The sequence below is a fragment of the Acomys minous genome (assembly GCF_964271855.1).
Source record: "Acomys minous genome assembly, chromosome: 2".
NCBI classification, from domain to species: domain Eukaryota; kingdom Metazoa; phylum Chordata; class Mammalia; order Rodentia; family Muridae; genus Acomys; species Acomys minous.
In genome coordinates, this window is record NC_140484.1 from 148,436,279 (window position 1) to 148,452,900 (window position 16,622).

Genomic DNA, 16,622 nt, shown 5'->3' on the forward strand with positions numbered 1-16,622 from the left:
TAGAGTGTGTCATTTCTGACACTGGGAGGAGAGGAGCCACTCAAAGAGGCCGAATTCCTGTGGCTGGAAAGGTGGCCAGAGAGAAACCTTTGAAATACTCCTCCAGGGTTGAGAGTGTTTCTCCCTTCTGCCCCATTTGTGTTTTTCTCCGTTCAGTAAGGGCTGTGTAGCAGGTGGCAGCGTCCTATTTCGTGCAAGGGCAAGTAGACCTTTCCTCATTGTTTGCATAATGCTCCGTCCCCTCCCTCCCTCCCTCCCTTCCTCCCTCCCTCCCTCCTTCCCTCCCTCCCCTTCTTCCTCTTCTGAGTGCTGCACTCTCAGGAATTAAGCTGATAACAGAAATATGATTGTTTCTTCCCGGCGATTCCCAGCGCACGCTGACATGACTGTGATAGATGATGCTTTCCTGGCCTTCCTTTCAGTGGCTGAAATTAAAAGGCAGCTTGCTGTAAAATGCAGTGTGAGCCATGCAGCTCAGAGGCAGGGGTCTGTTTCCCAGCAGGAGCCAATCAGAACAAAAAGAATGGGCTCCGACTGAGCGTTCCCAGGGGTTGATCCTGGAGAGTAAGCATCTAACCATGAGCACTGTGTCCCTGTGGTTGTAATGGTACAGCGCTGGAGGTAGCCAGCAGGGTTCTGGTTGAATTCTTGTGTGCGTTTAGTGGAAAGCGGTGGGGTCATTTGGGACCCATGAGTGCCTGTCTGCGCTGGCACAAGGCTGTTCAGAGCTGAGCAGAAACAGCAGCAGCTGTACTCACTTGCCGAATGGGTTGTAAGCCATAGCGTAGCCTAGTGTCAGAGGGAAGGCCTTGGTGTTGGGGTGATTGGGTCTGTCCTCAGCTCTTTGGGGCACTGGGTGCCAGCTGACTTGCCCCTAGTCACTGACAGCACTGTGTCTTTATCTGTGACAATAACTGTTCTCTAGTCTGTAGCTGAACTAAACCAGGACAGTGCTTTTCCTGTGCTGAGAAGGCGTCCTACATACAGTTCTGTCCTGTGTTCAGATGGGGGGGGGGTCTTGCTTTGTAGCCCAGGCTAGCTCAGAGCCCATCCTTCTCCTGCCTCAGCCTCCTGAGTGCTGGGGTCACAGCCTGTGCCACCTGGGTAGCTTTGGGACAGTCTGACCTGAGTGTCCTTTGCCCTGCTCATGTTCTCACTGCTCAGAGTGTAGAGTATGGGGAGCGGGGAGACAGTGTTTTTGGTGGAAATTGTTTTAATCATTTGGTAATCTGATGTCAGATTAGTCTAAGGGGAAGGTACTTTGAAGAGCTGCTGGTGCCATGTGTGGTCTTCAGCAGCCACATGCGGTTCCCTCCTGGGGAAAAGGTGCCACAAACTTGTGGAAACAGAGCCCCTTACCTTCCTCTGAATGATTCAAATACCCCTACAGGCAGGATTAATATGTTGAAAATGAGAACACTTTTTTTTTCTTATTTTAATGAAAGGCAAAATTAGATTTCAAAAAAAAATGCAAGGTGGGTGTTAAAAGGCACCCTGGCTTTTATTTGAAACTTCAGGAATCTCAGAGGAGACAGAGGCTGGGAATAGAACCTTTGGGGGAGTGCTGCTCTAGGAAGTCATCCTGCAGTAGAAGTGACTGAAAAATTAGGTCACCTAAATAGTGATAAACTGTGTTCCTGAGGCACTTAGATGAGGGACTTGGAGTATCTTGTTAAAAAAGAAAGTTAATTATTTCCAAATAGTAGATGAACTGCTGTCAGTATAGCAGGTGAGGCTGAAGGGACTTGTGACAGGTTGGTGCTAAGAGCTCTTGGATAGCTGGGAGTGAGGCAAGGGGAGGCCAGAGCTGTCTGTTTTTAGTCAAGCCTCCAAATAGGATGTTGTAAAGTCTGACCACAGCAGTTGGTAAACACAGCTTAGGCAGTTGTGAGGGAGGGGAGAGATGTTAACTGTGAGTATCTAAGTTTTTTTTTCCCCAGACAGGGTTTCTCTGTGTAGCCTTAGCAGTCCTGGACTTGCTTTGTAGACCAGGCTGGACTCGAACTCACAGCGATCCACCGGCCTCTGCCTCCCGAGTGCTGGGATTAAAGGTGTGCGCCACCACGCCCGGCCTGGCACAGGCCTTTAATCCCAGCACTGGGGAGGCAGAGGCAGGTGGATCGCTGTGAGTTCGAGGCCAGCCTGGTCTACAAAGCGAGTCTAGGACAGCCAAGACTACACAGAGAAAACCTGTCTTGAAAAACAAAACAAACAAAACAAATAAAGGCCTGTGCCACTGTGCCCGGCTGAGTATTTTAAGTTTTAAAGTTGCAAATAGGAATAAAAATTCCCATCCAGATGTGCTGTGGCAGGCCTGTAATCCCAGCATTTGAGAAATGAGGCAAGAGAATCATAAGTTTGAGGCTAACCTGGGCTATATTGGAGGAACCTGCCTTGATGATGAAGATGGTAGTGGTGATAGAAATTAAAAATCTAAGAAAGGGTGATTATCTAGAAGGACTTTTCCTGTTAGGGTTTGAAGGCAAGATCTCTCTCTCTCTCTCTCTCTCTCTCTCTCTCTCTCTCTCTCTCTCTCTCCAGCTAAAATGAGACTGTAGTAAGTAAAAGACTGTCACTTCATTTCAGGCACACCACGCTCAGAAAAGGGTAGCCATCATACACAGCTTGTGGGTGATGGGAATAAATCCTCCCCCAGAAACCGTGTGCCGCTGTTTGCCTGGAGGAGGGAGTTAAAGGGCGAAGGGCTGAATCCAGCTTCAGTGGTGATTCTTAAAGAGTGGCAGGATTCCTGGCTCAGTCGCACAGTGCAGCTTACAGATGGTGAAGGAGGCAAGGGTGTCATTCAGTGTCCGGAGGTGGGTGGGTGGCCTGGGTCCCATGTCCTTTGGGCAGGTCCAGTTGCTGCTTGCCTCCCGGCAAGAATGATGGACCTCAAGGTCAAAGGTCCCAAGGTCCCAATTCTTGCTCAGTGGCAGTTAGAGCACTTTAGGGTGAGGCTTGAGGCCTGGGCACTAAGCCAGGTTCCCAGCCTCTCTGGGGAGGTGGAAAATGAGTTTTCCATGGGGGTGTTACAGTTTAGCTCCTTTCAGAATGAGACTGCAGGTCTCAAAAGGCAGTTGAGACTCGAGAGTGCCTCAACTCATGATGATACCAAGTGTTACAGCTCCTTGTTTGAGCTGCTGTGCCAAGCGCAGCAGGAGGCAGATGGCTGAAACCCACTGGCAGGCAGGTCCAGTGAGACAGGCATGGTGGATCAGGTCCCAGCATCTGTAAAGGCAGTTCCACCATTGCTGCCTGACCACTGAGTGACCAGTGGCAGTCCCCCCACCTTGAATAAATGGAGTCTCTTGATGGTCATGGTGGAGGAATGGTGAGCAAAAGCGAGTGAGCACCCCAGGAGCCCGCCCTTATTTATAAACCTTGGCCAGTGGGGAGGAGTTTTGAGGGTGAGTGTGTCTGATTCGCTAGGGCTAAGGGTGCCAGGATACTTCATCTACATACAGTGGTCCAGTACCTCATTTACAGACTCTAACTCAAGAAGCCCTATCACAAGAAGGAGAAAACAATAATTAATTATTCTATGTGTGAGAGTATGACTTCTAGGTATGATTACAGGTCATTTGTAGGAGGGTAGGATCTCCTCAGCATAGGGTTGTACTTTCCAGGAGTTCCCTGTGTTTGAACAAGTTCCTTATCAGGAAAGGGTCAGTCCTGTAATCTTCCTTTAGGGCTATGTGACACTCTTTACAAAATCCACCGGGGTTACGAGATCCGGTGGAGTGAGAACCCTGCTGAGAAAAGGGAGTGCACCAACACAGATGGAGCACAAAATGGCTGTCTGCAGAAGTCAGACTTCAGCCTTATCCAGCAGAGCCTCACACAAGGGCTGGCCCTGCAAGGTGCATAGTAGGTCTGCTGTGCCTTCCAGACCTACTGACTTCTGTGCATCTCAGTCTTGGCATCTGTAAAACAGACCTAGTGAACCTTCTTCTAAGGGCTGTGGTTTGGGGACTATGATGTAAGTGGCATCTGTTGTTGTGGGTGATCCTGGCAGGCCTTGTGGAAGTAAATGGGAGCCTGAGCTCAATTGAAGACCAGGGGGCTAGCAGGGTGGGGACCCAGGCTAATAGGTAGGCTACATGCATGGTAAGGGCCCAGCATTGTTTGAAGAGAGATGTGACCTGAAGTGGCAGGGTTAGACCGGGTCCAGCTGCAAAGGTGGCTGAGGGCAGGGAGCCCTGAAGGAGTTTGGAAAGGAAAATGATCTGTGGAGAACAGTGTTCTGAGGAATGGCAGATGGCAGAGCGCACCAGGTCGGTTCAGGGAGGGGAGAACTGTTGGTCGCTGTGCAAAGACAGGAGGACGGATGGATAAGTATTTTAATCAACGTGCAGAATTGTTAGAGAAAATTTAGAAAAGTTGAAAGGAAAGTAGTAACCCAAAATCCTGCCATCTATAAATTGTCAATGTTCTAGCTCGGGTCTATTCCCATCCTATCTAGTGTATATGTGTATATACACACACGCGTGCGCACACACACACACACATACACACATACACACACATTTCTCTTTCTTGTGTGTGTGTGTGTGTGTGTGTGATCTTTTTTCTTAGATGAGTCACTTTCATGCTTTATTTCTGAAGCCTTTCCCTTTCTTAGCCTTGTAGTACAAGCTTCCCCGCCCCCACCCCTGTTACCCAGGGAACTCCCAGGGAACTCTGTGGCCATCAGTCATTCCTGGAGGTGTGTGGAAGGCTATGCGACCTTGTGAAGTAGGGAACTGAGTCACAGGCCAAGTGAAGTCTTTGAGCCCGTGATACAGCTACTTCTTTGTTGAGGCACACCCTGTGCCACGTCTGTGGGGGTCACTGTGCTTGAATGACCCAAATTTTTTTGTGTGTTGGTACCACCTTGGTTTTAGAGTTGAGGCAGCATGGCCTTAGGTATCACACCACTAAAAGGAGTCCATCAAAGTGGCACTAACTCTGAAAACAACATGTGTCTTTCTACTTCTTCCTTCTGGGTGTCTCCTGTTAACCACTGCCCTTGAGGTGGGACTTAAGGGCCTGATAGACTGAGTCAGGGTCTGTTTATCCCAGTGTGCTTACTGGAAATTACTCCTTAAACATTTTGAAACTGAGGGCAGGCAGGATGACCCACGCCTGTAATCCCAATCTTTGGGAGGTTGAGGCAGGAGGGCCACCTCAAGTTTGAGGCCAGCCAGGGCTACATAGTGAATATGAGGTTGAGGCCATCCTAGTCTACATAACAAGACCCTATTTTAAAAATGGAAAGGTACAGGACCAGTGAGATGGGCTCAGTGGGTAAAGATACTGGCCACACAAGCCTGGGTTCCATCCCCAGAACCCATGTGAAAGTAAAAGGAAGATAGGTAAAAGGAATCTTTGGAGCTGTTCTCCAGCCTCCACATTGCCCCACAGCGTGCATGTGTCCACTCTCATACTCACAGGGGTAACAATAGTAAATAATAATAATAACACGTAGGCTGAGCAGGCAAGAGCACGTGCTATATAAGCATAAGGACTAGAGATAGAAATCTCTAGTATCCATGTAAAAAAATTGGCTGCACATTCTCCTGTAGCTCTAGAGCTATTAGGGGTCCAGGGACAGAAGGAATGCTGGGGTTTGCTGGCCACTAAATAGCTCCAGGTTCAGTGAGAGACCCTTTTCGGAAGTAACAAAGCAGAGAGTGATGGAGCAAGACAACCAGTGTCCTCTTCTGCCCTCCACGTGTGCGTGAACCTGTATGCACAAGTGCACATACACCACTCACATGTACCCCCTATAGACTCACAAAAGTGCATGACGAGGCTAGTATCACAAACTTCTAATATCTGAGCTTTGTTACACACTTATGTCCCATTTGTTTATTAGGAAGAGAGATAACAGGAACAGTGGAAGAAGAAGACATTTTAAACATCCTTCACTTAGGGTCAGTCTGAACACTGACGGCTTGTGGTATGATTGCCCAGCCATTCAAATGATGGTGGCCGACTCATGTGTGCCAACATGGAAGCAAGGAGGGCCATCCTTGATTCTTGAGTAGACGAGGTAATTTGCAGCCCAGTGTGTACAGGCTTATCCTGTTTCTGTAACAAACAAACAACAAAGCAGGCTTCTCTGATAATAACTGATATCCATAGGGCAAAGGTGAAGTTCTACAAAGACCAACACCAAAATTTTATCAGAGTTTTGGTTAGAAGGGGGACTCACATCTTCCTAGGTGCATATTGATAGTCTTGGAGCTCTTGTGTATAGCCATTTCTTTTATAGTTTTTATAAAAACAGCAAAGTACTATATAAATAATGAAATGTATGAGCAAGAGTGACAGTAAGGGGATAAACAAAGGCTGACACACATAGTGCTCTGTGGAATGTGAAAGCCACGTATGTCCAGCTGGGAGTCCTTCAGTGGTGTCGCTTGGCCAGAGGCTTGTTACCACCTCAGCCAGCTTTGGACTGTTGGTCCTCTTGTCCTTGTCAAGGGTCAGAAAAAAAGATGAAATAAATAAAATTAACCTCTACTTGGACTTGCCTGCTTGTGTAGTGCTTGGCCACCTGAACACTTAGGAATGTGCCTTTATTCTGTATGACAGCCCCCCCCCCCTCGCCGCAATATGTTCTTGAAGACACTTTGGTGCATCTTATGTGTGTGTGGTTTTGTTTCTGAATTGCATTTTGTGTGGTGTATGTACTTGTCAGTGTTGAGACCTGAGGTAGATGTCAGATGTTGTCCTCAATTATATTCCACCTTTTTATTGTTTTTTGTTTTTTGAGACACGGTTTCTTCATGTAGCCTTGGCTATGCTAGAACGCACTCTGTAGACCAGGCTAGCCTTGAACTCACGGTGATCCGCCTGCCTCTGCCTCCCGAATGCTGGGAGGCAACACTGCCGAGTTCACTTTTTTTTTAATTAAAGTTTTGAAATTATTATTATTTTGTGGGCTGGGGATGAGTGTTGCATGTGCCACAGTGAACTCGTGGAGGTCAGAGGACACTGTGGTGTTGATGCACTCCCTCCTCCTTTATGCCTGTTTTGGGGATCAAACCCAGGTCATCAGGCTTGTGTGGTTTGAGCCTTTACTTGATGAGCCGTGTTGCCAGCAATCTATCCATATTTCTGGAGACAGGGTCTTTCATTGGTTAGGCTGGGCTGGCTGGCCAGTGAGCTTCAGCGCTCCTGTCTCTGTTCCCTCAGCCTCCAGCTTTGAGGTACAAACCATCTTGCCTGGCTTTGTCTTGGGTTTCGAGGATCCTGTCTCAGGTCTTTGTCATGCTTGTGAAGCAGGCCCTTCACTGGCTGAGCCATCTCTCCAGCCTGAAAAAGATATTTTAGAAAAACTGATTCTTTTTCCCAGGCTCATCTTTTTAGAAACGTTAAGTGAGTCAGGCGTGGTGGCCCAACACTTGAGAGGCTGAATCAGGAAGGGTAAGGGTTGTAGGGCACCCTGGGGTACAAAGCAAGTTTCAGTTCAGTTCAGCTGTGCTATACAGCAAGACTGTCCGAAAACCGAAAAATGGCCAGTGAGAGAGAGAGAGAGAGAGAGAGAGAGAGTGTGTGTGTGTGTGTGTGTGTGTGTGTGTGTGTACGTGTACACCTGTGCATGTGTGCATATGGGAGAATGGCACTCAGAAAAGCATGAGCTCCTGCCTGTCATCCTCCCTGCCTCTCCCCTGTGCCCCAGACACTGGTCATTATGTTGAGATTGCTCCTTCAGTAGCATAACAGTATTTTTATGCTGTGCAGTATCACAGTTGTATAGAATTTCCTTTTTCCAGCTTTTTGAGATGTTTTGGTGTTTGTCATCAAGAGTGACTTTTCAAGTAGCACTGTATCTTGAGTAGTCCAGAAGCCATGTGGCAGCATCTTAGCAGCAGTGGGGATGCTTCTGGCTGTGAGAAACAGACAGTTGACAAGCCTGGCTGACAAATACAGTTCAGTATGTCCTTAAGCAGCAAGGCATTCTGGGCCAGGCAACCTCCATCTGTCCTTCTGTTCTGCAGCCCCCTGCTAGGAGTGAGGTGTCTGCAGCCACTGCAACCCTTACATCATAGTTTGATTTTTTTTTTCTTCCTCAAAATCCTCAGAAGACTTCCCAACTTGTCTCAGCAGCTAGAAGTGGATCTCATGTCCAAGGAAAGGCAAAGAGAGGCTGCAGTGTTGTGCTTAGACATTTGTTAGATAACTCAGGCCCAGCAAGGGAGCACAACTGGGAGACCTGAGCAACAGACCTCTACTGCCTCAGTTTTGGAGGCATGGACGCCAAGGTCAGGGTGCCAGTGGAGCTGGTCTCTGGTGAGGCCTCCCTCCTCCATATGCAGATGGCTGCATCCTCGCTGTGTCCTGCCCTTCCTGCTCTCTCTGCCTTCCTTCGTAAGGATGGGCCCCACCCTAAGGACCTCATTAACCTTAGTACTTCCTCAAAGGCCCACTGTCTGCATAGTGTCTCACTGGACTGTAGGGTTTCTACAGGTACATTTTAGGGGTGGGAGCACATGATTTAGTCCATAACAGGATCCAATTTGATGTGGGAAAGGGTCCAGAATCTGAAAAGGGGAGCCCAAAAATGCATTGACAATTACTTTGTCTTCAGGGTCAGATTTAGACACAAACCTCATTTCTATTCCTTCTGAGGAAGCGCCCACCTTGTCTTGTGTAGCCCATGTGTGTAGCGGGTCTGATGTGTTCCCGGCCTCCAGTCCCATAACAGTGTCAGAAGGGAGGAGAGTTGTTCTAATACCTGAGGCTCAGTGAGTGTCCGTGTCAAGTGCTCAGCGTCTAGACGGCTGGCATTAGCCCTTCTGTCGTCGGCTTGACCTTGTCTGTAGCTATACATAACTGTTCCCAAACCACTGTCCTGAAGGGTGCCTCATGCATTGATTTTTCAAAACAAAACAAAAAACCTGTGAGCCCCCTTTTTTTTTTTAAAGATACGTCATTGTCTTAAGATAGCTCCAAAGCCATTAGTAGTGCACAGGAGTAAACGGTTCTCCTTCACGGGGAAGGACACATGACAAGGGACACTGTCTCTAATGCAAGCCCACTTAGGGTCATGCTGGCCCTGGTTGCTGGCTGTGTGACCTTGGCTAAAGTCTGTTGCTGAGCCATCTGTGAAATGGGGGGGACAGTAAAGCCCCTGAGTGGGAGAGATAACACAGCAAGCTCTTCTTCTGTGACTGGTGGGCACTGAGCTGCGGCCTGGCATTTGTTGATTGCTGTTTGACTGCATTACTGAGCAAGTCACGGGCCGTTTGACAAATGGGTAAGAGTGTCATAGAAACTTCTTGATCATGCCTAGGAGCCAGAGGTGCATCTTTCTTTAGTGACCCTGTGGGGTGGGATGCTGCCCCATGTCCTTTATGAGTGTGGGGAGGCACATCTCAGCAGAGTCAGTTTCTCACCAAGGTTTTGCCATCGGTACCTGGTAAGGCTGGAGCTGACCCTGGCCTGGCCCGATGCCCGCCCCAGCTCTTCATCCATCCCTTTGGATGCCTTTAAAATGACTTGTTTTACTTTCTTATTCTTCCCATTCCTGCCGTACACAGAGGAGTATGGGAATTTGTATTATTGGCTATTGTTTAGAGTTTGACACTTTGAAAATCTCTTAGAGATGTTGCTTTGTAGCCTCCAAGCTGATGCTGTTCCTCTTAAACTTCTAGGCTTTGCTGACGGAGATGATGGAAAGATGTAAGAAACTAGGCAACAAGTAAGTACTTTGAAGACTCATAAGGCATGTGCTTGAAATTGGAGTCAGTGGCTCTGTGTGCGTGCGTGTGCGTGCGTGTGCGTGTGTATGTGTGTGTGTGTGTCTATGTGTGTGCATGCGTGTGTGTCTCTCTGTGTGTGTATATCTGTGTGTCTGAGTGCATGTACAGAGTGTTAGGTATCTTTCTCTATAGCTCTTCCACCTTAATTTTTGAGATGGGGGTGTGGGGGGCCTCATGAACTGGAGTTGATTCAGTTAGACTGGGGCAGCAAGCCCCAGGTACCTCCTGCCTCTTTCTTCCCTGCAAGAGGTTACAGATGAGTACCACCACACCCAGGTCTTTATATGGGTGCTGGAGATTTTGTTTTGTTTTGTTTTGTTTTAGTTTTAGTTTTAGTTTTTTGAGACAGGATTTCTCTGTATGTAGCCGTGGCTGTCCTGGAATCACTCTGTAGATCAGGTTGGCCTCAAACTCACAAGTGCCTCTGCCTCCCAAGTGCTGGGATTCAAGGGATGCACTACCATTGCCTGTCTTGGTGCTGAAGATTCGAACCTGGGTCCTCATCGGTGCAGAAAGCGCTTTGCCAATGGAATTATGTCCTCAGCCATCACCTGCTTCTATTTTTTTTCCTTTTTTTTTTTTTTTTTTTAGCCTCCACCCCTAATATGGTTTAGGGCCAGCAGAGAGCCTGGTTAGACTGTGTGGAGATTCAGAACAGTGGGTTTGAGTTGCCTGGTCTTAGGCCTCAGCTCCATGCTAACTTAGCTTTGTGATCTTAGGCCACTTACCCGACTGCTCTGTGCCTCAGTCTTCCCTATCTGCAAAATGGAGGTGATTATAATAGGCTTTTCTTTGTGGGGCTGTGGTAAGTGGTAGGGCCAGGATGCACTTGCCTTTCCTGTCTCCTGGGTGTGTGAGATTCCCTTTTGCTACTCTCTTGGTGACAGATACGTATACGTCCTCGAGAGGGTTTTGTTCTGTCTCAAGTACCTAAAGTTTAAGGTCTCTTTCATTGGAAATTCCTTGTATAAAAGACACATATGTGTAGCAAGGACCCATGCTATTACTGAGTACTCAGGTTTGTCAGTGCGCCAGCCTGTTGAAGGCTCACTGCTACTTAAGTGGGTTGGACAGTAGCTGACTCTCCTGTCCACCCATCTAGTTAATTCAAACATTGTCAAGTTCCAAATACGCAGCAAGTCCTGTGGCAGCCTCAGGGGACACCCTTCACTATGTCTACCTCGTTGATTGTTTTTTCTTTCTAATTGTCTCATAAAAAGCTGCCAGTCATCCTTCTTGGCAGTGTTCATCCTAGCATTAAATGTGGCTCGCAAGCCAGGTACAGTGACACTTGCCTGTAATCCCAGAATTTGAGGTGTGGAGGTGGGAGGAGTGTATGTTTACTGCCAGCTTAGGCTACACAGAAAGACTTGCTCTCAACGTACAAACACAAACAAATACATACATAATAAAAGACTTGTACCTGAGGAAGCTGTGAGTGACGTGGCATCTGTGTCTTGCAGTGCTTTGCTTTTGAACTCCGTGATGTCAGCTTTCAGGGCTGAGTTCATTGCCACCAGGTCCATGGACTTCATTGGCATGATTAAGGAATGCAACGAGTCTGGCTTCCCCAAGGTAAGCTCTGACTTACTGTGTGATGGGAGAAGAGGCAGAGGCTGGAGTCAGGAGCGGGGCCAGTGCATGCCTAGAGGAGACAAGTGAAGGCTCTGTTTCCAAAGGATGTGATGGAAGGTGGCTGAGATTGACATCGTTAATACTGTGTGACTACTGTGCATCAAGCCTTGAATGCAGATCTGCGAGTAGACTTGCCATGTTTAGGGAAGACTTTGGTCTTTCCTGAGGTCGTCCAGTCAGTAAAGTACTTGTTGGACAAGCATGAGGACCTGAATTTGATGCCCATGTAAAAAGCCCTGAATGGTGTCATGTGCTTGTAATCCTGGGGCTGGGGAGATGGAAACAGACAGATCCCTGAGGATCCCTGGCCAGCTAGTCAACCTAATTGATTCCCAGGTCCCAGTAAGAGACCTTGTCTTAAAAACCAGAGTGGGCAGCTCCTGAGGAACAACACTCGTTTGGTCTCTGGCCTCCTCACACACACACAACCATATATACAAATGCACACATTTCCCCCTCCCCTCCACATTAGTGACAACGTCGTCCAGAAGTGTATATGACTTGCCAATCAGACCACTACTGTAAGCCAGCTCACTTTGGGTCATGCCGGAAGCCGAGCTCAGGCTCTCACACACGCCGAGTGCTGAGCACATGCTCAACCCTGAGATGCTTCAGTCGCCATAACCAGCTCTGAGTTTCTCAGAGTTGTTTGGATGGATCTGTAAAACTTGAGAACGGAGTCATAGGAAGATTTCCCTGCAGCCTCTTCTTTCTCTGTTTAAGCCTCATTGTTTTGACTTAAAATCTCCAGTGATGTAATCGTTTCCTACTTTGTTAGCATCTCCTTTTTCGTTCACTGGGGTTAAACTTGGCCTTGGCTGACCCTCCTGAGACCGACGGCCTTCAGATTCTCAATGAAGCTTGGAAAGTCATCACCAAGTTGAGGAACCCTCAGGTGAGTGGTCATTTAGACCTAAGATCCACGGTTTTTATAGAAGTTGCTCAATATACACTTAATTGTTTAAATGTGCATGGGTGTTTTGCCTGCATATATGTCTGTGCACCATCTGTGCATTGACCATGGAGGACGTTAGAGGACGTTGGGCCCCTGGAACTGAAGTTATGCATGGTGGTAAGCCATCTAATGGGTGCTGGGTGCTGGGAACCAAACCTAAGCTCTCTGCAAGAGCAACAAGTGTTCTTAACTGCTGAGCCACCTCTCTAACTCGATGTATTTTGTTTTTAAAAGAAGTGAACTTTAAGTGCTGGGCTTGGTGGCACACGCCTTTAATCCCAGCACTCAGGAGGCAGAGGCAGGCGGATTGCTGTGAATTCGAGGCCAGTGTGGTCAAAAAGCGAGTCCAGGACAGCCAAGGCTACACAGAGAAACCCTGTCTGGGGAAAAAAAAAAGAAGTGAGCTTTAGTCATGTGTAGTTCTTTCTTGTCCTTGAGGGTTTGTCTGTGAGATTGTGGGGACTGTTAAGCAGTGTTCCACTCACCTTAAAGCTATTTTTACTCTTTCTTCGTAGGACTACATTAATTGTGCAGAGGTTTGGGTAGAGTACACCTGCAGGCATTTCACGGTGCGTATGACTTTAGGGTTGTTTTCCAAAGGGTTTTGGGCTTTAATAGTTACCATAGCAACACAGTTTGGACACTTAGGAATGTTGCCGTGGTCCTCATGTGTTGTTCAGATGGGTCTCAATGTCCTGGGCTCAAGGAGTAGCTGGAGCTGTAGGCACATGCCGCTAAGCCCAGGTCTTAAGAGTCAGGGTGTGAGAAGCATTAGCATGTGTTGTCAGCAGTGCGTCCCATACTGGCCCATCAGTCTGGCCAGTGCTGCCTCGGGTGAAGCTAAACTGTGGTCCCTCAGGTCCTGAGATGCTAAAATGCTTTGTAAATTTTCATGAGAGTCTAGTAGGCAGTGTTTTCCTTATTTGATATTATTTATTAATGTTTATTATTATTTTATTTGTTTTATTTAATGTTGTTTAGCATTTTCAAACATTCAGAGCCTGCACTCACAAGAAAATACAGATATGTCTTCTTTTGAGTGCAGGCAAAACCATAGTTTGGGGAATATTGGGCACATCAAAGAATAAGGACTTTAGAAGCAGGTAGAGGTGGGTTCTTCTTACCAGAGTTAACTTGTTTTAAAACATTTGTAAAATATTTTGGTGTGTGTATGTGCGTACTCTCATGCACATGTGGAGGTCAGAGGCCAACACACCAGGTGTCTATCACTTACTACGACTTCATCACCTAGAGCCAGTTCTCTTTTGTAAAGGTTTATTTCCCGTGTGTGTGTGTGTGTGTGTGTGTGTGTGTGTGTGTGTGTGTGTGTGTGTGTTAGAGAGAGACAGACACAGAGAGACAGAACATGCATGCATGTATGTGTCTGCCTGGGGAAGCCAGAGGTTTCAGAGTCAGGTCCCTTCAGCTGTAGGCCTTTGTGACCTATCTGATGTGGATATTTGACTTCAGACTCTGGTTCTCCTGATAGAATAACAGGTGCTCCTAACTGCTGAGCCATTTCTCTACCCACCTGTCTTTATTATTATTACTATTATTATTATTTTATTACTACTACTACTACTACTGCTACTGGTAAGTGGGAGGATTGAGACAATAAATTTTGTGGAGTAGGCTGGTGGCTGGCAGTTCTCCTGCCTCTGCTTACTCTGTCCCTAGCTCTCTCTCCCGGGTCCTGGAGTTACCATAGGTGCACAGAGCTACTCCTGGCTTTTTATGTGGGTGCTAGGGATCCAGAGTCAGGTCCTCATGCTTAAGCACCAAGTTTTTTGCAAGTTAGTGCAGGGTTATGGTTTGGACATTTGCACCCGCCCTGCCTTGTGTGAGTGCTGGAACCTGTTTCCTGCTGTATGACTGTTAAGAAGTGGAGCCATAAGCATCTGCCTGTATAAGTCACACCCTTTCTTGTTAACCATCCCAAGGATGCCAGTGTAATTTTCAAAAGGTGGACCATGCCATGAGAGTGGAGCTCCTCTGCATGGGATTAGTGTTCGGTCTAGATAAATGTTTTAAGTTGATAATGATGAGATATGATAGATATTGATTTACATTCAGAATTTTAGACTCACCAAGATAGGAAAGATGTTTTCTTCAAGGCTGCCAAATACAAATAGCCAAAACACTATGAATGTAACCTTTATATAATTTCTGATTGTTTCATGGTTCTTCTTGCTGTAGGTAGTTATTATATATGTGTGCAATAATACAAATATATATGTAAAACAAAATTTTGGGAAAAAGGAAGTTAAAAGAAAAAAAAACCAAACAAAATCCTAAAAGAGTCCGTTGGCCCCTTCCATCCTCAGAGGGCCCTGTGAGAAGGAGCTGTCTGTGAAGGGCAGGCTGTCTCCAGACCCTGAGTCTGCTGCTGCCCTGATCTGAGACTCACCAGCCTCTAGGACCGCAAATAGGAACCCTCTGCCATCTTTAAACTGCCTGGCCTATGGTGTTCTATTCGAGCATGAGGAGCCATGCCAGGTTCCTATAAATGCACACTGAAAATTGAATCTCATAAGTTTTGCTGTCATGAAATACCATCTCTTTCTGAGTTGAATGTGGAACTAGTGTCCACTTGCTGACTGTGTAACAGTAGGCTGGATGTGGGCTGTGCATGGCTGACCCCTGCCATAGATGGCTAAAGTGAGCAGTTAGGGGAGATGGCTTGTAAGGGGTGAGTCTGTGCCCTTCCCACAATGCCTCACTGCTTGCTTTCAAGGTGCTGGGGTTGGAACCTCGGCCACGTAGGCAGAAAGCTGTGTGTTCAATACTAACTTAGAGTAACGTAGCCATCTTAGGGTGATAGTAGACCAAAGCCACATGCACTATTTCTTTCCTTATATTTATTCTTTCGGAATGTTTGAAACCTTTTCCTGGAAGGAGTGTTTTTGTTTGTTTGGCTGGTTTTGGTCCTTTGTGAACCCAGGGCCTCACACATGCTGAGCAGGTGCGCCCTAAGTTATCCACCCAGCTCTGCATCATGGATGTGTTAGTGCTCCCCGCAGGAACACAGCCTGCCTATTATAACACTGACCAGTGGTCCCAGCCTGACAATTGACATGGTTTGTGTTCCCCGTATAGAAACGGGAAGTTAACACTGTTCTGGCTGACGTCATCAAGCACATGACTCCGGATCGAGCATTTGAGGACTCCTACCCCCAGGTAACAGGGTTGCACTTGCCACTGAGGGGATCTGGTTCTTTTGGGTGAAGTACTCATGCTGTACTGGCCAAAGGACACCTGTGTTTAATCTTGGCTCTGTCACAAACCAGCCTCAGGCCTCATTTTTGTCCCCTGAAGAATGGGCATAATGTTAGCCCTATCCTCAGGGACATATACATATGTCTGTCTGTCTGTGGGGGAGTATACATGTGTGCAGCCATAGCACACATGTGCAGGTCATGTCTGTGGGGGAGTGTACATGTGTGCAGCCACAGCACACATGTGCAGGTCATGTCTGTGGGGGAGTGTACATGTGTGCAGCCACAGCACACATGTGCAGGTCATGTCTGTGGGGGAGTGTACATGTGTGCAGCCACAGCTCACATGTGCAGGTCATGTCTGTGGGGGAGTGTACATGTGTGCAGCCACAGCACACATGTGCAGGTCAGAGGACACTTTGTGGAAGTCAGTCTCTGCCCTACCCTGTGGGTCCTGGGGAATCAGACCTGGGTTGTCAGGTATGTCAAGCTTGTTTACTTACTGAGCCCTCTCCATGGCTAGCATTTTTTACTTTTATTTTAATGTGTGCCAGAAAATAAGGACACGATCAAACACTCACGGGTGTGAATGAGCTACACAGCTGAGCTTTCTTGGGCTTCTGGTCTGAAGATCCAGACAAGCTGGGGGAGAGCTGAGGAGCTGCCTGAGTCGGGCCTGATAATGACCTGAGTTCGAATCCCCAGCACCCATGGACAAAGCTCTCCCAGCTGTGCTGTCCAGGAGACCAAGAATTTAATACCAGGACCTTTGAGAGACACCATAGCAGGAACACTGGTCAGACTAGTAAAACTTGTTGAATTTGGGTAAAGAATGTGCAGGAGAGCTCTGAGTGTAATATTTTCAATTTTTCCGTAAATTTGAATCCTTACAAAACAATTTTAAAAACATGTGTGCTGTGTTTATAAATTCCGTTATTATGAGTGGTTGGGGAAGGAAGACAGATGTTAGTTTTCATAGCATCACCTGAGGAATGAGTGTGTGGGGCAGTGTCTTCTGCTGGCTGCATTGTCGTAATGAAAGGTTACTGAAAAAAAACCCCATCT

General features: G+C 47.3%; 1 protein-coding gene across 1 annotated transcript in view; it reads left to right on the forward strand.

Moving 5' to 3' along the window:
- VPS35L (VPS35 endosomal protein sorting factor like) overlaps positions 1-16,622 on the forward strand; it is a 106,593-nt gene that overhangs the window by 39,494 nt on the left and 50,477 nt on the right. The window contains exons 15-19 of the mRNA XM_084773409.1: positions 9,645-9,691; positions 11,216-11,327; positions 12,166-12,282; positions 12,858-12,911; positions 15,439-15,519. Coding sequence (XP_084629535.1) covers positions 9,645-9,691; positions 11,216-11,327; positions 12,166-12,282; positions 12,858-12,911; positions 15,439-15,519 — 411 coding nt within the window. The remainder of the gene's footprint in view (positions 1-9,644; positions 9,692-11,215; positions 11,328-12,165; positions 12,283-12,857; positions 12,912-15,438; positions 15,520-16,622) is intronic.